We start from the raw sequence: 22,074 nt of genomic DNA on the forward strand, positions 1-22,074 counted from the left end.
GAACACTGCCCTGATCATTGCCAGCGACTAAGACCTCTTCGTCCCGTTACTCCGGAAGTTGGGGCATATGAACCGAGATGAAAATGACTCACAGAGACATCTCGCTTGCAAACGCAATCCATTGAAACACCCTGAAACTCATGTACGAGAACGGGGTCTCTCTGTTGCGTTTACCTGACTAACAAACCCTCATACGGCTTGTAGCCAGACTCGATGAGGACAACTCGAGACATATCCGGGATGCCGCAACGTAATCCTTCAGATGCAGCGGCGCTTCCCATATTCCAGGATCAACCATGTTATTTGTCATGATGGTTCTTTTCAGGTCAAGGCCAAAGGACTGATGATGGCAATTGGTGTCTGATGCTCGCTCGCCTGCAACATCATTCAGGAATGATAATCAACCGAAGCTCCGTAGTCGATCCAATGAATGAAGAATGAGCTTATAACATTAAGGTTTTCGAATGCTAATCGCAGCATCGCGACCAGGACAAGGGTTTGAGGATCTCCAATTGACATTCGCAGCGAAGCAGTTCGCCTTAGAGCAGATCATCTGGATCCAACGGCGTGGTCGTGCTAGCATTTCATGAAAGAGATCAAATTGCTTGGCTTTTGACAGTTTCGAGAAAGAGAATGGGGTCCTGTGTCGCTTACAAGATCGGCAACCCGCAGACTTATCGTCCAAGTGGCTTTGCGTGCTGTTGCCCCTAGATCAAGAGATGCACATGGCGCTTGCTTCACCCAATGAGCCTCACAATCGTTTAAGGCTTGAGCGGGTGGTAAGCGCAGATCTGGATTCGCCCGAATAAAGGACGACTCTTGTCGACGCGATCAGCCTTATAGACATCCGCAACAACCCCACATTAACTTGTTCAAATACGTATTTGAGTAGTAATAGAGTCTGGATTCAACAAGCGTCCTTTGAATTCACTTCACGCGGCGTTATTGGCACCAGATGCACCCGTTCGATATTTGCCACGCTGGCAGGGCGGACGCTGGACGCCGCTCACCAATGACCAACCACACCTGATTCGCCTCACTTTCAAAGGCTCACGGCGTATGGCAGGGGTTTCCTGCCATATTGGTTCCGGTTACAAGGAACGACAAAAAACACATGCAGCAAATCAAATCTAGGTACCCCTTGAGGACTTCCAGATTCGTGTTGGGATATCAGCCTGTGGAGCGGTGAGCATAGTCACACGCAAAAGATTAACATACCTTGGGTTCGCATACATTAGTATGGAAGTTACCCTCTAACCGTCAGGCACATCGTAACCATATCTTGTAACTTAGCAGGCTGTGCCGAATTTGGATAAATACCCTCCCTTGGCCCAGTTCATATCTCTTTATCCTTCCCAGCCTGTCTCGATATTCGTAGATTCCTCAGTAGAATCGATTGTGCGACCATGTCCTCTTCAATGAACAAATACTGGATCCCGCATCAAGACATTCACAGAAAAGTCATCACTCAAGAACTCCAGTATTATCTAGGACCCCAGGCTACAGTTCGCCCATACACGTTGGAGGTATCTTTTTGTCAAGCTAGCCCAACGGCTATCCTGTGCTCATGAATTCGAACGTAGGGAGAGGATGGTTTCCTCATCACCACTCCCGGATCCTGCCTGACAGATGTTGGTCTCTGCTGGTTTGTAAAACGCCCTCGGTTGGTTGACATACCTGATAGGAACAAATCGATGATATCTGCCGAAAGTCGAAAGATCTGTGGGATCGACAGGCCGCAGCTAAGGTCCAACAGAATCCTGAGAAATTGCTGAAACGACCGCTACACCAGCCTGTCATTGTTTCGAGGGGGTCATCCAGAGACTCTCATCGACGTTACCACGACCGACGCCGGCAGGATGATGATTGAGCCCCAACATGACTCAGCAGTTAAGACCGTGTTACCTCTCCACCTCTCCAGGACGCCAAGGGAAGTCTGGCAGGCACTTGTGGGGGTATTTTTCTGCACATCGAGGGCTGGTAGCTGCAGCCATCACCTCAGACTTTGAGGCCTGTGAAACAATTTGTGTTGGAATGTTAGAGTGCGGTGAAGCAAAGGGCTGCAGGCTGGAAATAGCCATGAATTAGAAGCTGTCCGGTGCCCAAGATAGACATGTGGAGGATGAGATACCCAATTGAGCCAAATCAAGCAAGTGTCATGATGGTTGCCATGTCTGTCCACAGATGCGGTGCCATCTGGCATGATTCCAACCCAACGGAAACCATATGATTGCAAATACTGCCCAAATTACATTTGTTTTAGGCATGCAGCAGGTCAAGCTGGAGCTGCACGAAAGTACAGTGGTGGAGTTGTCGAATTCGGGACCCGGCAGTCTTCGTGTTCCAATCGGATTTTAAGTTGTATGCTGCCATGGATTCTGCGATCGTGCCCAGGTTTAGGTTGCCATTTCAAAACCTGTCCATCGCATTTTGACGGGAAATAGAGATGAATCAAACTTAGATCTGATAATCCCATAGTCTGTCGGTTGCACGCGTTACATGCCTTAAGCTAACTCATTTGGGATCGAGAAGCTTTTCGTACTTCTGAAGGTCCATGGGACCAGTTGACCAGAGGGCTATGGCTTGCACACACACCTGTTTCGACTCTTGGTATGGTTGTTTCTTATCACGAGTCAACTTTTGCTCTGTGATATACCCTATCACGTTGACAAACTCGCCGACACGTGTTTGCTCAGCTGTAAGGGATTCTAGAAGCAGGCTGACATCCACCAAAGCGGTGACATTGCTATCTCTTGGATAAAGATGACTGAGGAAGAGACAGGCTGAGGAGGTTGAGTAAGAAGTGACACTATCTTGTGTTAGCCAACAGTACGTGCCGTGAATGAATGTGTGAGCAAGCACAACATTGCAAGCACGCAAAGAGTGGAAATAATCTTCACTGGTCATACCATCCGAGGAATCTGACTTTGTCACCGATAGGTACAGCAGGGAGATTTGACAGCAAGTGAAGCTGAGAGGGAACTGGGCCCCGCGACATGCCCGTTGCGCGTGGCTACTGGGGGCCTTGCCGGGGGATTTTGAGGCCCGAAAGGTGTGATTATGCTGCAGCTTCAGAAGAAATCCCTCACAATTCGAATATATTAATGACGTAAAGGATATGGGGTAGTGAAGAGAGTTAATGGAGGTTGAAGATGCAGTTTACGTTTGATGTTAACTTCACGTGCAATGGGCCATGGAAAACTATGTGTACAGTGCAAATTTTCCGAGTCTTGGCTATTGTTGTATGGGTTGCGGGTGATACAGTATGAATTCACACTAACTCTAAGTGCCCTATATCACCAATGCCTCTATTTGGTGGGGGTCCGACTACATCTCTTTTCTTCATACAGTCACGTATTGGTTAATACAACCAGAATGTCTGCCGAATCACCTCCAAGGTACATTTACAAGATTGTTCCTTCACCGCCTGGTGACCCTTTTCCTAAGGAACACCCTCTATCGGAACTCGACCAGACTGATGGCTTTGTTCATCTAAGCACATCCACTCAAGTGAGCGTTTTACGTATACGGTGTCACAGTTTACTTATGCAGCTTAGGTACCTAAGACCGCCGACTTATTCTTTACTAGATCATCCTCACTTTGGGTCATCAAACTCGAATTCAGGCAATTTGCTGATTTCATCAGGTGGGAGGGCGGTTTTCCCCATTTGTATGGTAACTTCGGGGCGGAAAATGTCGACTCCACTATGAAGTTTGTTCGTGAAGAGAGTCAAACATGGGCTGAAGTCATGGCAAAATCGGAATGGCTGGACTGAATATGTTCTTTATTTTGTAATGGCAGCGGACTTCTGGGGACTGCCTCTCCGTCTGTCTGCTGATAGTCACATATCTAAAGGCTCAGATCCTTCTCGACCATACCCTTACAGATGGGATGGTAAAAGTCCTTGTTCTTTTCGAATGTTTGCAGTGCCAGCTGTCTGTCCACCTTGTTGAGGGCGCGGAACAAGGGGCGCACAAACTTCATTCGGCCAACTCGTCCAAGCAGGGTGGCGGTGTCTTGGTAGATGGCAGAATCCTGAGCTTTGAGAGCAATCTGATAGTATGATGACAAAATCTCGACATTCTTAGACGATAGAAAATTGTAGATTTTGCCCATGAGCTGAGCTCGGTCTGCGCTCAGCTCACCGGACTGCTGTACTTCAGCCAAGAACACAAGTTTCTGGTTCGCAGTGAAGTTCTCAAGATCTTTGACGCTTGGTGCGAAGTTCTGATAAAACGTCAGCGTAAACATAGCACACCAGAGACGGCTAAACGTACGGAGTCTTTCCACTTAGCTGCGAGGTCGTAGCACTGGTTCGCCAATGTAGTGTCGAATTCAGGCTTAGGGGGTAGGCCGGGCGTGTAGAATTTCTCCTCCCAGTTGATCTTGGCGACCTTCTTGGAAATTTCCTCGTCTCCAAGGTTGTTAAAAAAGTCGAGGAAGGTTTGCTTGAACTCGAAGGAGTCAAGAGACTTGCCAGACCACTTGGTGAAGTAGAAAGGAATGAACTTGTCAAAGTTCTCTCGACCAACAACGCCCTCTAGGTAGTAGAGGAAGTGAAAGCCCTTTTCGTATGCAACGGTACTATAGACATCCTCGGGGTCAACACCCTCGTGCTTTATGATAAGCTTGGTGTATTCATGGTCCTCGCCGAAGAGTTCCACCGCATCCTCTGTGATATGGTCAGCCAAAGTTTCATTGGTAATGTAGTGTTACGCACCAAGAGCTTTCCACCCGATAATGGAAGAGAAATCAAACTCGGCATCACCGTGGATGGCTGCTTGAATACGACGCTCAAGGTACATCGTCCAACCCTCATTTAGCCAGCTGAACCTCATTAGCACCATCACTTCAGGCGATTGGTCATCTGGAACTTACAAATGTTCCCAGCTGGCATTGGAAACCAAGTTACCACTCCAGCTATGGCTCAATTCATGGGCAATAACGTCCACATTTTGACGATCACCACTGATGATAGTAGGCGTAGCAAACGTGTAGATGGGGTTCTCCATGCCTAGAGTGATCTGGGTCAATGTTTGAATGCCTCTAGCTAAGAGCAGAACCTACCTCCATATGGGAAGCTCGGGGGTAAGACCAAGACGTTATAAGCTCCCCACTTGTAGGGGAAAACGAGTTTCTCTGCCACTTCCATGAACTTCTCCATATCACGCTCCAGCTCCCACTTGCATTCTTCCAGCTCATTGGGACCTGTGGCGACAATACTTCGAGGGCCAATAGGAGCAGTGACAATATCGCCAGAAGCTACGGCGAAGAGATAAGAAGGGATAGGGACCTTTTGCTCAAACTCATAGAGCTTCTCTTCGCCAGGCGTGGCATTATGGTCTCCCACGGGAACACCACTCGCAACAACTGGCAGAGACGAAGTGAGCTTGAAAGTGAAGGTTGATTTCACGTCAGGAGTGTCCTGACAAGGAAATATAGAGCGGGCATTGATAGCCTGGCATTGAGAAAACATATACGGGTGCTTCTTGTTCGAGGTCTGGGCAGGAGTAAGCCACTGCAGAGCAGTGCATTTGCTCGTTGTCTTAAGGTCAATGGCAAGATCAATCAGCTCACCCTTTGCAACTCCGCCTGGCACAGAAATGTGAAGAGGGGCACCAAGGGGTGCATTATAATCTTTCAGTTCCCACTTGGACTCTGTTGAGTTGATACGGATGGCAGAAATATCCACATACCGAGAGTCAAGAATGATCTCGTTGCTCTCTTTATCCGTCTGTGACTCAAGCTGAAGAACAACCGACCCTTTGAGTGCCTTCTCCTCAAAGTCGATCTTGAAGTTAGCAGTCGTATGGCGAGTTCGCCAGGCCCTATAGTTGGAGAGAGTGCTGGGATCACGATTGGCCGTCATACTGACTGTTGCGAATGTTCGTCTTAGATTGTGATTTTGAGTGATTTTAACTTGACAAGTCCGCAGAATGGTAGGTTTCTTGAGTGACGAAAACCACGACATGAGGGTTTGTTGAATCGCCAATGACACAGCTCAATTCCAGTGGGCTCAGTGAGGTATGACAACAAGCCGTTTCCATTCAGATTCCTCTTCTAGAATATCACGTGAGATGACCCGCGCAGTAGGCCAGCCACCTTCCAAAAGGCGTATCAAACATGAAGATAGTGGCTTTCTCACAGAGGGACTTTTGTACGTGAACTAGATATATTTACGACGCCACATTGAAACAAATTGCTCCATTTGTTTCGGTCAAATGATGCCGTGTTTATGTGTCAGGTAAAGTTATCTTCAGGTCTGGTCACGTGCAGTAGACCTCAGGTAAGTTTCGCTTCTTGTCTAAAGGAATCCATCATTGAAAATGGCTTCCATCGGAAATTGGCATGGCATTGTCTGCAAACACGGAATGTCATGCTGAATCGAAATCATAATTTTCCCGCCGGAAATGTCTCTCACGACTGACTATTGAGTCCGGCTCCTGATTGTAATTTAGAAAGGCCCCTGGCTGTCTTTGCAAAGACATTCCTGCCATTATCATGTGCTGTCATTGATTACCATTCTCAGCCCAAGATGCCGACAAATATCTATAACCAACTATAACCAGCGCTATTTATCCCCAGTAACGGGCTACGGGACTAGGAAGCTTAGGCTCGGTAACAGGCTTGGCACACCTGAACAGGGTTATCATGGAAGTCAGAGGCGAGAGAAAACGTCCGGAAGAGAAACTCTGATATCCGTTCTAATTATATCTCAAAGAAAATAGAGCACCAGCCAAAGTCTGTCCAGAAGGTGATAGGTCTGAAGCTCTCACCATTGTATGCCCTCATTCTGAAATACATAGTGTTTTAGAGAAGAGACACATAAAACGAGCAACTGCTCTGACTGCAAGGCTAACGTTAGTGTTTTGCATTACTGGGAGCTACGGATTCGGATTTTCAATTCGTATCTCCTGGTCTGGAAAACGAATTCGACTCAAGGGTCCAATCAGGCTAGATCAGCCGTTGATGGGAGCTAGGTTTTCGAGAATATTTCTATCCTAACGGCCAAATTGTCATGATATCGAATGTAATATTTGGGCAGATATTGTCATCTCCGAGACTTGACAGGTTCTCCGATGTCCCGGTATTTTACAGTAGGAGTAAAACTGAGGGTCCTTCATAATCCTTGCCTCGGACAAGGGATCACTGAGGGCACTGAAGCCCTCACCATACAATACCCATTATCTTGTCTCTGGAGAAGCTTGCTCCAACCTCTGTCGCAAACAAGGCTATGACTTCAACCTCGCTCACTAAATCAAAGTTGCCACTTCACAATAGCGGAACCTTTCCCATGTCCATGGACAAGGCTGGGGACATACCTCCGTGTAGGACACCATGACGGGCTACTTGGCGCTGCTGCAGGAGGCGTCATGGTGAGGGAGCAAATATCACCCCACGAAACCACCAAAGCGCAAGCGAGCCTGGGCCGGGTCTGCGGTGGCAACGGTGTGAGTTGACGGGTGGGGGATCCCAGCTGTTGATTTAATGCAGGGGACGTGCAGAAGCAGTAGAGGCTTAGATTCTTGCAAGCTATCCTAGGTAGCCCTGTTTAGTAGCTTCTACCCTGGTCTTAGCATGCGAGTGCTATCGAGTTGAGTCAGCACGGGCATTGCTACTCAACATCTTGACCTTGACGAAACCGGCTTTTACATGAAGCGGTCTTAGGAAGAGTCAGATGTAGGGTTGCCACGCTGCCAAGCCTCCGTATATGTCGAAGACGTGCAAGTGATTGATTGATCAACGAAGATCTTCGCAAGAACATCCAACGACGAGGCCTCATTCTTGTTTGAAACATGCTCTCCATCTTGACCGGGCTGAATCGTTCCGATAGGTCCATTGTGCCTATCTACTATGTTTGTTTGCCTGCAACTGCAGTCTCAATGCTGTGATATATAGACCCAAAAGATCATAACATAGGGTAGATCTAATTTCCCTGGGATCACTCAGAACAGTGTCCCATCACAGAGTTGCTGCATATGTTATCTCTCGGCAAATTCCTTGTAGGTGTTACCTATGAAGTCAATGCCCATTGTATCTGTAACCGAGGCCTTAGACAGGAGAATGAAACCGACTATCTGTGTGCTAGATATCATCTAACTACAATCTGGTCAATGATCCGCGATGTCTAAGTTGGCATGTAGGGCTGCACCTAACTTCCATTTCCACGTGTTCTACCCTGGGCACATACGTGAAGCGCCACAAAGTCACCCAGACAGCTGGAAGTCTTATTCAGCTTATTAATGGTTGGGCAAAGGGAGCACTTGGGCAGTAAAAGATCCGGACCAACTGATGCAGGTCCCTGAACGTCATCCTCCCTGTCATTCGACCCTGAGCTTACCCGATTGTTCAGATATGTGTTCCTGAAATGGATGCCATGTTGAAGCTTGTTTCATGTCGAGGGGCTGGGCGAGTCTGGGTTGCCTCAAGGCTTGGCTTGAATCACTGGCGAACCATATCAGACATGCAGGATCTTGTGTTATTGCGCAGGGATAGCTGAAGGGTAGATGTGACGGGAATACCCAATGCCTAGAAACCGATATTGTTGCTTCAGATTATAACTGTGCCGCCCAGGCGGGTGAACAAGAACACTGCCGGTTGGCTGGTACTATTTTCAACAAGGACCAATGCCAATTTGTCTCATTCACGTCCCGCACTTGCTTTCAAAGAACGAACTTTCAATGAGTATAAGCAAGATACAGGCTTCTGTTATGATCAGTGAGTAAGGCAAAAGATCTTCAACCAGTAACAGCTGAACCTGACGCTGCAGGTCTGAACACAGACCAATATTGGCTGCTGTTGACTCAAGACAGCTATCACTTTGCTTCAAGATCGCTCACCTTGATGGAAAATTTCACCTGTATGAACATGGGTGGTTCAATTGGAAACACCGGCGTTGAGGATGTGTGCCTAGATCTGAGACCTTCTAAAACCATTGGCAAGGGTGATTTGTTCTAATTGACCCTTGACCGGGTGGATAACCCGGACCGACCGCAAGCACGGGACAGAACAAGGGGCCCATGCTTTCTGGCAGCTCACCATAAGCGAGCTCAGCTATGAGAATTGAAAAGGGCACAGCGCGGTAGATCAAAGACGGTTCATGGTGAGGGGATGGTGCAACGGCTTCAAGATGTTACAGCGCAGTGGACCTGTCCCTCGAGATGGCATATTAAGTCATTGTATAGCTATATGGACGATAATATTGCCCTCTGTAGGGTCGTCCCGATAACACAGTAGTAAGGGATATGCATATCGGAAATTATGAATGTCTAGTCACTTGATCAATAGCTGTGCCACCGAACAACCAAGACAGTAGGAGATTCGTGATGTATGGTTACTGATGAACAAAACAACCCGCACCGGATACGAAATGAACGACTAGCTCCGGAAACGGTTATGTTTCAAGAGGCAACACGAGCTCACAATATACTATAGGTAAGGTTATTTAAATATTCCGGCCAGGGTTGCATGTAGAGCTCCGGTGGACAGTGGAAAGAGGAAACGAAGCGGGAAAAGCAAAGAACAAAAAAAGGGTAGTTATGTAAGATTTAATGACGTACAATGCAGTAAAGAAACTTTAGGAAACACCGGAAACATGCCACACTTGTGAGCATGTTTCGAGCTGTTGCCAACGACCTATGCAGTATTGGGGGACGGGACGAAGGGTCTTCATCTTGGCCGGAAGTCACAGTAGGATTGTCTTTATTTTCAAATACTACGAGCATTGTCGATCGACTCTCTGTAGATCAAGCGGGAATTCTCTGTTCTCCCTAGTTCTAGTGGACGTTGCATCCGGGTTTTGCGTCTAAGTGATCAACGTTGCCTTTTGTCGGGGATAAAGCAACCATTGCTATCCCTGCAGCCGTTGGAGGGAGAACAAAAGCAAAAAACGGCGTAATCCAGCAACAAAACTATCACTTCGTCAAGTCGTCATATTCGTGTGATATCCCTATTATACTACATTTATATGACGAACAAAGGAACCTTGACTATCAATATCTTAATATGGTGGGGGCAACATATCCTGCAATAGGTACTAGTAAAAATGATAGCTAGGAAAACAAGACGGCATGCAGCGGCATCTTCGCAATATGTGACACGAGACAACTGAAAACTCTAAGTGTAGTATTCGGATCCTATCATACAGAGACGCGTTAATAATCTACATCGGATAGTCGACTATCCGCACCGCACGTAAGGGAACATGAATAATGAAGCCTTCAACTGTGATGGGCAACTTGATGATATAGTTGCAGTGCAGGTTGAGCTTACTCGTGTAATAGTTGCTATTGGCTCATGCGAGATTGGTTTTCGAAACTGCTCTATCCTGCTGGGAGACATCTGCTGTAACCATAGAGCATGTCGGGCGAAGCAACCCAATGGAACCGCTAGCCCGTGGGGCGTGCCTGCCTTCCGTTTTAACCTCTCCTTCCAAATTTGATACGTCGTGGAAACTGAAACACGCTTTCCACGGGGAGTGCCTCTGTTTGTAGAAAGCCACTACCCAACTTGGAAGGACATGATGCATTGAGCTTTCAATTTTCCCTTATGACAAGATGAATTCATCAAAAAAAAAAAAGTCCCTCCTTTTCTTTACCTCTCGCTTGTCGAATTTGTTATTCTTAACCCCATCACGATGATAAAGAATCACACGAGCCACAGTTTTTCATTTCTTCGTGGACGATGATTGATGGGAAGTTTCCGCCTTTGCTTTGGGAGCTGCGTGCCAAGACTCTCCGGCTCAACTAGTCACAGCAAGTCTAGGGTCTGATCTCTGTCCGTCATGGTGGAGGTGACACCCTTGTCCCGGTTCCGCTAACGTCGTAGCCGAGGTTGGGTCCAGGGGCAGCACGAGACATGGGTTGACTAAGGAGTTCTAGGGAGTCCAGGGAGTGATGGATGGCAAACTAAGAGCAAAACCGCCGAACGAGGCGTCGAGTAAAAACCGTTAGCAGCCACAAAAACAACTTCAAGTTTCTGACAGGCCCTGTTGATCTATTCCTCTTTGCGATCCCACCCCGATCCTGGTTGACAAAGTTTGGACCGTCCTGTGCCTTGCGGGGAGCATGGACCATCCGTCATGAACCATGGCCTTCGTCTGCTCGTCAACTTCACCTTTGCTCCTGGTCCCGTGTGCCCCAGACCTCTTTGTGCTCCTATCCCATGCTGATATCAACTATTCTGGATGTCTCTAGTCTCTGGGGGCGTGACACCATATCCTTCAGGCGGGGCCACGAGTTCTGACCAGGATTCAGGCCCAGGGCCTGATATCCCATCATGGATTGTCCAGAACAAGGGGTTGATTGAGGCTGCTCTCCAACCACAAACGAAGAAAGCTAGCCGGAGAGCTCACAGCTTGGCGCAGAAGCAATGTCTGGGATCCCTTCCACAGCTAGAACTGTTATATACCATCTGTCCCAAGGAATCCGAAACACTTAAACCGGACCAGTATTCGTTGTACTTCATGCTATACCTTATTGCTCTCATTTCGACGGTAGTGTCATCTCGCCGTGGCAATTAATCTCTGACACCCTCCTACTTCCCATTGTGGCAGTCCGATCTGGTAGCATTGTTTCGACACAATGGCTCATATTGCTAAGTGCCTCGTCGATATCGACACCACCTATATAACCAAGCAAGCGTCGCAGTCACCCAACGACTCGGTATGAACGTTCTCTTTGTGTTTCACTATCTTCTTATTTAACCCGAGCTTACCTATGCTTTCTTTTCAGAAGTTGTCACCATTACCTCCACAGGAGAAGCCATTCACTTGGAGAATGCAACAACCTGATCCGTCGAAGAAGTACCAACTTTTTCCAAAGGAGAGGAAACTGCCAATTCTCAATAGCAGCAAAGCAGTAGACCCGGATAAGGCAACCATGGGACCTTCAATTGCAGCAAGTGATAAGACAGACAACCAGCAGACAACACTCAATGGCTTAAAGAAGCGGTTGAATCAACACAGCCTGGCTCGACGACGCAAAATCAGTGTGCCTGAAGTTGGACCTATGACAACAGTTCAAGAGCTTTCAATGGACTCTCGTAAGTCACGCGCTTGGAATAGATTGCCGGTTTCTATACTAACAACCTTATAGCAACAATTCCTGGTCGCCCACCTTTCCACGAGCGCTCCATAAGCGCACCTGGCAATTCCTCCAGAAACTACCATCTTACCGATACCTTCCTTTTTGCATCGAGCGATGACGAGGGCCCTGATCCTCAGGCTTCGAAGAAGGGTGAGATCGAGGCGGATTCCAGAGGTGCAACTCCAACTTCACCGAGGCACCTGGCCCCTTTGGTCATCCCTAGACGTGGAGGACAGTCGCCTTTACTCCGTCGCCAGCAGTCTTTGAATTGTTTTCCTGCAAAGAACGAGCCTCTCCGACGGGGTCGCGCTTGCGACTCATCTCCCCAGAGTTGCACCTCTTTCACACCGAACTCTTCTATGCCCGATCTTACAACACCAAAGTCCGCATCGACAGGCTCAACAACTCCCATCCCAGTGTCTGCACCACTTATGGAGCCTCAAGCTGAATCCCCTCAGCTTTCTGATGGTCGTTATACCCCTCCCGTTGATCCGATTCGAGCAGGACATCGAAGGGGTGGTTCAGAATCCTCAGTGATGGACAGAGGTCGTCCTAGAAAGAGGCGTGATCAGCGCACCAACAACGGATCGATCATCCAGAGGACAGAATCGAAGAGCAGGCTTACTTCAGAGCAGAAGGCCTTTGAGAAGCTGCCAGTTGGTGTGAAGCATACGGAGGCTTTAGAGAAGCTTGAAATGCCAGAACTTGCGTTGCTCCAGAAGCAAGCCCACGAACAGGTCGGGCGCTTCGAGGTCCTGAGGGCGGAAGACGTTGAGGCGCTCTCAAAGGAACTCCGCCATTTGGACGAGAAGACCGAGTACCTTCGCCGCACTTACACTGCCCTTCGTTCGGGTCGCAAAAATCTCCACTCCCGCATTTGCCAGTACCTGCGCTCGCCTCGCGTGGCCAAATTCAGCAACGAGTCTATGCTGAAGCAGGAAGAGGCACTTACCGAGCTGGATGCCTCCATTGACGACTGGGTGAACAAGCTGGAGCAAGCTGAAAACAGACGCACTCGTGTTCGCCAGAAGTTGCTTGAACACGTTGCTGCAGCTGCTTGTCTCCCTCTTGGCGGACCAAACATGATACGTGAGCCTGTAGTGAGTGGCCCATCCTCATCTGGCATTGGCAATATCTCAACCCCACCTCGGAGCCCTTCGAAAGAGACCTCTATCTCACCTCGTACTGCCAGTTCACCTTCTCCTCAACGTGTTGTGGCTCAAGTTCCCAGCACCATCCTGGAACAGCCTGTGATCGAGGAGGAGGCCACGAAAGAAAGCGCTGAACGAGTGAACAGCACCGGATCTCTCAATCGCTCTGATGTAGAGAGCATTCGCATCTATGCTGGTGACGACGTTTACGCTCTGTTAGCCGATGTTGAGGATGAAATTACCAAGATGGGCAAACAGCCAGTATACGAGCCCGTTCCTCCCAACAATTTGATCGAAACGAAACGCATTGAGCTCAACCGTCAGAGAAGCCACGAGCTACTCAACGGGCTTTCTGGAGAAGCCCACACGATGAAGAAACGGGACTTCTCTGAATGCCGAGCCATTTCTCCTCTTGCATCTCCACCAACCTCATCTGTCACTAAACAAAACGACCAGACGGAAGATGACCTTCCTCTACTGACGAATGTTGTCTATCGACCTTGATCACTTTCCACATATCCTGATATTTACCACAATAGTCCTGCCAAAACTGTATCGCAATTCAACGATTCACGGCCAAACCATTTACAATCCTTTGATACCCCTACGGCATTTTCTACATCTATTTGCATATTTGCGCTACGTCTACTCATGACATTTCACGGCTGCAACAGCATATTATGCATTCATTGTTTTATCATGTACCATCATAGGGCGCAAGCTGGAGGCTTTTGTCACTTTTCACTGTATTCTCTTTCTTTGAACTGCGTTCACTTCTTCATATTGTATCAATGCACGCACTGCTAGTTTGTTGCATATACCACCCTACCATAGTACTAAGCTTAGTGCCTTCCCTTCATAATGATATAATCTTGGCATGTTTTCTGCCAAGCCACTTCCAACGTAACTCCCTATCTTCTCCTCTTTAAAGTCAGGACGGAAGAAGCCCGTGATGTGATCAAAGAGGCATGTAGTATCGAAGCTATTCTTTGTGGGTTTGCGATATAACGGGAGATGTGGGCATAGACAAGGGTATTATGCAACCTTTGGGGGTTGTCCGTACCAAGATGGCAAGGAGATATGGTACGTACTATGCATACACCTTTCATTGCCAAGCAACTTTAGGTTTAAGAAATTGAGCCTGCAGGATCGTCGGCTATAACAAGATGATATGTGATAGTAGTGCAGGCCAAATGTGACAGACTGAAAGCCAAACAAACTATGCATCCTGCAAAAGCAACAAGTTTCCTCGAATCTAACTCATGTTAGAAGCTGGCTGAGATATTAATTGAGAAGACGTATAATGGCCTATAGCAGAACCGATACTCAAGGCCACATTAGTAGATGTGGCACTTCGCATACTCTCGTGATCCAGCTTGCTGCTACCGCCAAACATACCGTTTATGCTTCTATTCCTGTTCTTGTCATCCGTACTCCCCTGTATGCCGTTCATCCCAACCCTGACTTCCCTGCGGGTCTTCCTTTTCTTCTCCACGTGCAAACCAAGTGAACGGTCAATCATCGACAATTATCGTACGATATGATTTATCTCGCCTCTGGTTTATCTGCGATATGCCGAACATCTCCCCCTTTAAGCACGCAGTGGAGAGGCCCAGTCGGAAATTAGTGAAGGACCCTCATCGGAAGACGATCTGCACTGTTCGGAAACAAGGGCTTTACTATGTAAAGCTCATAATGTGGACACTCTCGATGTTGTGATTACACGGAGGTCGAATTATCCGTGGAGTGACTCTTTTTGAGTTTTCTTCGCGGATGCTTCAACGACGGTGAAATGGGGGCTTGACTGAAACGCATGTTGCAGTCTCTTGGCGTTTGGACGCGATGACGCTCGGTTCAAGTCAGTCGAACTTGTTTATAGGTGTTCCATATTAATAACGACTGAGACCATCTAGGTCTTCTCGTCTGCGTATCTATCATTACAAGATGCTCGCCCCTTGTGCAATAACGAAGAGTAATAACCGTCAGTCCCTTTGCTCCATTCCGTTGCCAGTTGTTGTCTCTTCAAAATTCGTACAATCCACCGTGCACTTCGTGAGATGAGCCAGCCCTCGAATGCACCAAACACCATTCATGCTTCCCATCACATTAAATATTACTCGCACCGATTCTCTAGTGCGTCACAATTCGAACAACCTGTAAGATCAGGCCAAAGAGAAGTCCCCTTGCCACTTCTTCAATTTGTAGACAGTCAAAGACTCGGCCGAGTGCTTCGCCTGTCGCCGCCTGGCCCATGACACCCATCAGAGCGGCTGGAAGGCCACTCTGAATAAGCAGTCGGCGGGCTTTGACGCGGAGCTTCTCCTTCTCATCGGCTGTAAGTTCAGCTGGCCAGCCCGCAAGCTCCTGCTCCGTTGGCATCATGTTTTCTCGTATCTTGCGAAGCTGTTCCGCAATGCCTGAATCCGATGTATTGGCGTCAATGACCGATTTCTGAATCAGTGACTGCACAGTCAAGAGAGACGGGTTGCCGGGTCGCAAGAGAAAGGATTTTGCAGCCGTTAAAAGAGTACGTCGGATATTCCACGCTGATGACAGAGTGTACATCTCGTTGATGACAGCGAACAGAAGCTCAACCGCAACACGAGTCTCGGGCTCTGACAGAGGGGTATACTGTTTACCAGGCTTCAAAGATGCCCTCTTGCTGTCAGTCACCGAAGGGGGAGGCGTTGGGATTTGCTGAGAGCCTTTGCGGTCTTGCTGTCCCTTTCCGCTCTGCATATCAACATTGCCTTCAGGCGAACCATAGTCGTCCGCAATCTGATCCGGCGGGGGCGGAAGTTTAGTGAAGTCGAGGCTGGCAGCTGATGGGGATCGCAGCTGAGCAAGGCTAGGTGCACGGCTATGCTCCCGACTAGGAAGAGCACTCGCCGACGCTGAAGCAGATTCTTTACATTCCGAACGGCTCGTGCGAATGTCCGCATCCGACTCGCTTTGTGACTGATAACTAGGACGACGCTCCATGGGAGGCATTTTCCCTGGCTGCAATGATACAATAGACGAGCGCTGGCTGTCCATGCTGTCTCTCGCAGAGCGAACGGGAGATCGTACACCGCTAAGCTGGCTGGGAGGTGTCGAGATCGAAAGTCGGCTAGAGTTAGCCGTCAAATCTACTGACTGGGTAGATTTCCTGCTGAGACCAGAAAATGTGCTGCCAAAAACTCCAGTAACACCACCCACAAGACTCTTGCCACCCTCCATAGCACCCTTAGGACCTGATGTCAGTGCGTCCAACATCCCCTTGCCCATAGTTTCCCAACCAAAGCCTGCTTTGGATTCGCTGTGGGTATGTCCCTTTGACTTTTCGAGGAATCGCTTCATGCCCTCGCTTTCAGCCAAGCTCTGGTACCAACAAGCATCTCGAAGGTACCTCTCCAATTCACCGCGCAGAGATTCGCGAGTGTGAAGCTTCCAATCAGGCAAGTCTTTATGAAGTTCGGTGAAAGCAGTTGCACCAGATATGTTGGCAATCCGTCTGAGGATTTCATGCAAGGTTTCAAAATCAGCATATCTTCGTACTATCATCCACCCAGGATACGCAGTAGCCGACGGCTCAACCTGCACCCAGTAGTCCCAGTTAGGTTTGCTGCGAATTCGGTTTGGTTCGCCAGGGGTATCATCATGAACAGTTATTGTAGCATTGTGAAGGGTTAGTGGAGCTTTCTTAGGGGCATCCTCTTCTCCTTCATCTGCGACTTGTCCTGGTGGTACGATTTGATCGAAGCTGGTGAAGCGAGTGCCGTCGGATCGACGAGGGGACGACTCGGGGCTGGAGGAATCCATTGGCGATCGAGGTGTGATAGGAGTTTGGACTATGTCACTCTTTGATGAGAACCCTTCTGTTGATGTCGCTGATGGTAGGGGCATATCGTGTTTCGTAGCTGCTGAAAGATCTGGCGCGCCAGACAATTTCTTTTCAGTATTGTTTAGATCCATTGCTGAATCATGAAAAGAAACTACCGAAGCGCGTTTCCGGCGTGCTTCTTCTTCAGCAATCATTTCGTTCATGCGTTTCATCTCTTGCATGGCTTCATCCATCTCTTCCTCCGCCTTGCTCAGCTTCTTCTTGTGTCCAAGGGGCTCCTTGCGTCGAGCCCTTTCTGTCTCCAAAGAACTTCGCCCTGGCTTGGCGATCCCAACGTTTCCGACATTTCCATCCAAATCAGCAAAGACGTTAGTCGCCGCTATGCTCGACTCTGGGGCTCGCTGCATGCCAACATCGATAGCCTGATTTAGGTTTGGTTCACCAGCTTCTAACAAGTATACGATCCACCCGTTAATCCAATCGGCTTGACTGCAGGTATGTAGTGTCTTTTCAAGAACCGAGTTCGCGAGGATCTCACGTAAGAAAACCCTGGCAGGGTCGCAGTTATACGAGTTTCGGTCCAGAAAACCAAGAAGGTCCTCAGCCACCATTTTGAATTTTGACGCTTGCTGACGTTGATTCAAAAGATTGGCTAAATGGCAGTCGGGGTTGGATGCCAGATAGTTGTAAACGGCGTCAGCAGCAGTCGTACTGCTATCTGGAGGAAGTTCGGAAAAGGCGGATGCGAGCTCGGACATGAACACGATGATGATGGAGGACGAGTTAGTAAGAAGATCGAGAAATGCATCAGCAGGTCGCTTCCGGCTGAGGTGGCTAGAAACAGAGAGAAGGTAAGATGTGAGCGTCTTGCGACATGCCAAAGGAAATGAGTGATCAGTCGGAACAATCGGATTGTACCACCACTTAACATAGTCCCTAACAACAGCATCGACAAGACCCCCAAGGGCTTCACGAGTCTCTGGCCGGAACTCGTCAAAGTTCTTCAAAGCAGGCTCCTCATCATCGCTGCTGTCTTCGCGTTTCTCTCCTGCCCGGTTGTTCTTGACCTCTAGAAGACGATCTACAACGTCGATCCCTCGCTCTCCTCGCACAGCTTTAGCGAGCTCTGGGTTGCGCGCTTCCCACGAGATGAATCCGGCTACTCCGCCAAAAGCGCCGATTAGAACGAGACCCAAACGTCCCATAGTGAAGTATGTGAAGGCAGCGAAACCAACTGCGACGCCGGCGAGTGACTCTGGAGTCGCTGTAGCAAAAAAGTGGATGACTTTTGCAATTGGAGTACCATCTTCAGTTGCAGTTCTTGTATTAATCGTTTCGGTTTTCGTAGTATTCGTAATGGGGCTGTGAGAGGTCATTGCGTCGTTTGTTGTAGTCATCTTGTTAGCAAGATCATTTGCATCCGATGGCTTGTCTATTAACAGCGGCTTGTCGTCGTCTTGTGTCTGTGAAAGTGTAGGCAATGGAGAGCCATTGAGTGCTATAGCCTTCGGCTTTGGCGGGTTCGTAAGGGAAGCGCCTGGCTGAGGCGCATTCTGGTTGGGGAATGCGGTTGGACTCATGGGGAATGGAAGGTTGTCTAGGATTGTTTCGGTACACAACCCAAATGTTGTAGCTCTCCCTAACGAACGAAGACACTGGAACCGAAGGCAACTCGCGTAAGCATAGCCAGTTGAAATAGAGAGTAGAGTGAGGAACGAGAAGAAAAGTGAAACCGAGAGCAAAAGGAGAAAACAGTAGACTAGATAAAGTAGGGAATGAAATGAAGAAATCGTGCGAGGTTTGAAATTTGTCTGGAACGCTGGGGGTAATGGATGTGGCCGAATTGCAGCAGGTACAGTGTAATAGCTGGTGTCGCGTGTCTAAGGTGCCAGGTGGGCGTTTTTAGCCTCAAATTGCCGAGCATTGGAATTGCTTGTCTTCAAAACTTCAGGGTCATGGCCCCTAAACCCCAGGGTAGGGCTGCAACCAAGTACTGAAGAGAAAGCTTGATAAAATAGCTCGTGAGAGGGCATGCTGATTTCATCCTAACTCTGTTCGAATATTTCTATCACCCAAAATCGAGGTATCAAGTTCATGCTGGTGCTGTCCGTGTCACAAAATAGTGGGCTTCAACTGCCATCGTGCACTAAAAACGGCAACAAAGTCTAATGCTGCCCCTGATTTAACCCCACTGTAGAGTTACGGCGTCCAATCTTTGTTGTGTGATGTCTTGTTTCGTTTGATTAACCTTGCCAGGTTTATGTACCCTAGGCCGCCTTGACGTGATCGGTCGATCTTTAATTTACTTGATGTAAGATGGTGAATATTCAAGTGAATACCTATTTGAGGTGACACGAGAGCATAGTCCGGAACCTAAACGCCAATATCCAAGGTATATATCGAGCTGGAATGAGAAATTCATAAATTTTAGCAGTTGAGTTTCTGGTAGATAGGTTCACATTCGACTCACATTCATTGGCTGCATCATACAATAACTTGGTTTTGGTTTCTAGGTGGATCCAATTTTAAGGTAGCACGTGCATTGGTGTCACATCAATCATGCGCGCGTAGCTTCCAATCGCGTCTCCTGAGAGGCCAATCTGATTCGAGGCCAACTTTCAAGTCAAAAGTCATCTCGACAAGACATCTCAAATCACCTTTCAACAAACTAGCATTCGAAGGTCTGAGCATTCCGTCTAGCTCTTGAAAGAGGGTTTCACGATTCTCATAATGGCCCGTACATTTGCTACCAAAAAGCGCGCTGCCGATTCTGATAGTGAGCCAGAGACTGTTTCCAAAAGAGTCAAGAGTGGAACATCACTTGAGGCGGATGGCAAAGATGATGATGGAAATCCATACTGGGAGGTGCGCGACTTCGAAGAATCTATCGTTGGGCTTGGGCGCTAACATGACGTGTCCAGCTCTCAAACAAGCGCCGTGTTGGTGTATCAGACTTCAGCAAGAAAACCTTTGTCAATATTCGAGAGTATTACGACAAGGATGGCAAGACCTTACCTGGCAAGAAGGTACTTGCGAAAGCTTCATTTCTCTTGAACGTCTCACTGACTAGTCAAATAGGGTATTTCGCTTTCCATCGAGCAGTACAATGCCTTTCTGAAGGCTGTTCCACAGATCAATGCTGCTCTTCGCGCCAAGGGTCTCGTCGTTGAGGGCGACGTTGCAGACGAGCCTGATACTGCTTTGATTCCAGCTGCCAAGGCTAAGAAAGAGCGAAAGAAGTCACCGAAGGCGAACATTGAGACCACCAGCGAGGAAGAGGACTAGAGCGATGTTTCTGATTTGTTCTTCTCTAATTTTCTTTCGAACATCTTTTCGCCCATGAGCTGGGTTTGTGTTAGCACTATGTATACCACGCATGGAGTTTTTGGAGTCACGGGTGTCACGCGCTTGGGACCCAAAATGTGATTTGTGAATGGGATCACCTACTGGCTCTATGTCAGAATGATAGATTTCAGAAAGTGATAACAATATAATCAACTTATCGTCTCTGACATAAACCTTAATCCAGGATGGACCCAACAGTGTAGCCATATCAGATCTTTTACGAAAAATATTATGTAAATAAGTTAATTCAAGTTATCATATATAGCATAGCCAAAGGTTTGGACCCCCGGAATGCAGCAGATAGACTCTCTTGGAATATATTAAACCAAGAATTGCATTGATGGTAAGAGGCCTTATTTTGAAGGCCAAGCCATGGGTTCGTAGGGGGATTTATCTGCAACAAGGGTATTGGCGATATGAAACATGGCTCAGGGAATCAACAAGCAAAGGTTCGATAAATAACTTACTGGGAACATCTTATTTGTTAAATGGGAATGTGCGCCACACCGGTTTATCGCTCAGGCGTTGAACTATCGCAATGATATGGGATGGCGCAGCTTAAGCAACTATTGTCCTATTCCAAGTTGTACCCCTTTGGCTTTGTCATTCTGAGATAAGGAGATCTCTATTATCATTCCATTACAGGGGGCACTGTCGGGAGGACATCCGAGGCTAATGAATGAGAGCTGCTTCTAGAACTTCGACGCGATCGAGGATAGAATTAAAGCCCAACAAGACCCGAATACGGCTGGTAAATAGGGTCAATATGCGGATGGTTTCTTGAGATGATAATTCTTATGTGCACGGTAGAACAATGCCGCACAAACCCCATGCTCATCTTGGTTTCAAATCTTGAAAGGGGCGGGTCGACGCGCAAGCCTTATTCCCGACAAGCTAGCTTGGCCTCGATCAGAACTTACAATCCAAAGTTTAGCAGCAAACATTCACCTATCAAAGCTCTCATTCCAATTGAAGGTCAAAAGTCTGGAACAATTCCACTGCTGTGATTAGGAGAAAGTATCAGGCTTGTTGAACTCGATTTTGAAAATGACTGCGCCCCGCTCACTCAGCGCTTCGACTGAACATCATGAAGTTGATCAGCAACTTTGGGACATGGCAATGTCGGCTGCGGCCTGGCAATGGTGATCTAGTAGCCAGCCACTCTACTCAGACTATCACTATTGGTCTCTGTGAGCGTTCACTTGCATGGCAGCTCTTATCAGGAGCTAAAGAACCCAGAGAGACGTACTAAGTTGCTGCTTCACGAAGAGTTATCCTAGCAAAGGGCCCAATGCCATGTTTTCTGGGAATGCCTTATTGTCAGGAACATAACCATCGATATACAAGATCATAAGCGGTAACAGGCCTAAAATGCCAAGCCCCCATAGAACGGGAGATGGATGGGCCATGATGCTGATGGATGCCCGGCTTTGGCGCCTCTCAAGCCCCTGGACCCAGCAAAAATTGGACCTACGGCCTCCTATTTTGGGCTACCATATTATTACTGGTTCTATCCACCTTGACTTCTGACTTGTCCTCTCATCTCCAAGACTGTGCCTTGTTTCACCCTCTCATCAACTGTACAATTGAGTCCCTTGTTTTCTTTTGTTGATTCTTACAGTACTCATACTCTCGTCACTCTTTGTCCTATTCATTCTACGCGCAGTT

At 48.0% G+C, this 22,074-nt stretch overlaps 7 protein-coding genes across 7 annotated transcripts; 4 read left to right on the forward strand and 3 right to left on the reverse strand.

The window, feature by feature from the left end:
• Positions 1-1,406: 1,406 nt before the first annotated feature.
• BKA55DRAFT_688602 (uncharacterized protein) lies at positions 1,407-1,870 on the forward strand (the record flags this gene model as incomplete). The annotated part of the gene is made up of 3 exons (XM_046199234.1): positions 1,407-1,526; positions 1,584-1,631; positions 1,685-1,870. The coding sequence occupies 3 exons, from the start codon at positions 1,407-1,409 to the stop codon at positions 1,868-1,870; spliced, it is 354 nt and encodes a 117-aa protein (XP_046051163.1).
• Positions 1,871-2,514: 644 nt separating this feature from the next.
• Positions 2,515-2,998, reverse strand: BKA55DRAFT_688603 (CST complex subunit Ten1; the record flags this gene model as incomplete). The annotated part of the gene is made up of 2 exons (XM_046199235.1): positions 2,515-2,809; positions 2,910-2,998. 2 exons carry the CDS (start codon positions 2,996-2,998, stop codon positions 2,515-2,517), a joined length of 384 nt encoding a protein of 127 aa, XP_046051164.1.
• Positions 2,999-3,038: 40 nt separating this feature from the next.
• Positions 3,039-3,813, forward strand: BKA55DRAFT_320992 (uncharacterized protein). The gene is made up of 2 exons (XM_046185684.1): positions 3,039-3,510; positions 3,558-3,813. The coding sequence occupies exons 1-2, from the start codon at positions 3,169-3,171 to the stop codon at positions 3,774-3,776; spliced, it is 561 nt and encodes a 186-aa protein (XP_046051165.1). The 5' UTR covers positions 3,039-3,168; the 3' UTR covers positions 3,777-3,813.
• Positions 3,814-3,850: 37 nt separating this feature from the next.
• BKA55DRAFT_688604 (peptidase family M1-domain-containing protein) lies at positions 3,851-5,870 on the reverse strand (the record flags this gene model as incomplete). The annotated part of the gene is made up of 5 exons (XM_046199236.1): positions 3,851-4,228; positions 4,279-4,673; positions 4,722-4,828; positions 4,880-5,015; positions 5,069-5,870. The coding sequence occupies 5 exons, from the start codon at positions 5,868-5,870 to the stop codon at positions 3,851-3,853; spliced, it is 1,818 nt and encodes a 605-aa protein (XP_046051166.1).
• A 5,801-nt stretch (positions 5,871-11,671) lies between these two features.
• BKA55DRAFT_321354 (Up-regulated during septation-domain-containing protein) lies at positions 11,672-13,946 on the forward strand. The gene is made up of 2 exons (XM_046185685.1): positions 11,672-12,043; positions 12,097-13,946. Exons 1-2 carry the CDS (start codon positions 11,719-11,721, stop codon positions 13,740-13,742), a joined length of 1,971 nt encoding a protein of 656 aa, XP_046051167.1. The 5' UTR covers positions 11,672-11,718; the 3' UTR covers positions 13,743-13,946.
• Positions 13,947-15,088: 1,142 nt separating this feature from the next.
• Positions 15,089-18,947, reverse strand: BKA55DRAFT_564501 (PXA domain-containing protein). The gene has a single exon (XM_046192498.1). It carries the CDS (start codon positions 18,639-18,641, stop codon positions 15,369-15,371), a length of 3,273 nt encoding a protein of 1,090 aa, XP_046051168.1. The 5' UTR covers positions 18,642-18,947; the 3' UTR covers positions 15,089-15,368.
• An 844-nt stretch (positions 18,948-19,791) lies between these two features.
• Positions 19,792-20,346, forward strand: BKA55DRAFT_688607 (transcriptional Coactivator p15-domain-containing protein; the record flags this gene model as incomplete). The annotated part of the gene is made up of 3 exons (XM_046199237.1): positions 19,792-19,926; positions 19,983-20,087; positions 20,140-20,346. The coding sequence occupies 3 exons, from the start codon at positions 19,792-19,794 to the stop codon at positions 20,344-20,346; spliced, it is 447 nt and encodes a 148-aa protein (XP_046051169.1).
• Positions 20,347-22,074: the final 1,728 nt, after the last annotated feature.

The sequence above is a fragment of the Fusarium redolens genome, assembly GCF_020744475.1.
Source record: "Fusarium redolens strain MPI-CAGE-AT-0023 chromosome Unknown BKA55scaffold_6, whole genome shotgun sequence".
NCBI lineage: Eukaryota > Fungi > Ascomycota > Sordariomycetes > Hypocreales > Nectriaceae > Fusarium > Fusarium redolens.

What these genes read in the sequence shown, in the direction of transcription:
- BKA55DRAFT_321354 (XM_046185685.1), top strand. Translation starts at nt 11,719, where the DNA reads ATGCTTTCTTTTCAGAAGTTGTCACCATTACCTCCACAGGAGAAGCCA. An exon ending in AGAGCTTTCAATGGACTCTC is followed by an intron (nt 12,044 to 12,096) that starts GTAAGTCACGCG and finishes ACAACCTTATAG; the next exon opens with CAACAATTCCTGGTCGCCCA.
- BKA55DRAFT_320992 (XM_046185684.1), top strand. Translation starts at nt 3,169, where the DNA reads ATGTTAACTTCACGTGCAATGGGCCATGGAAAACTATGTGTACAGTGC. An exon ending in ATCTAAGCACATCCACTCAA is followed by an intron (nt 3,511 to 3,557) that starts GTGAGCGTTTTA and finishes TATGCAGCTTAG; the next exon opens with GTACCTAAGACCGCCGACTT.
- BKA55DRAFT_564501 (XM_046192498.1), bottom strand. Translation starts at nt 18,641, where the DNA reads ATGAGTCCAACCGCATTCCCCAACCAGAATGCGCCTCAGCCAGGCGCT.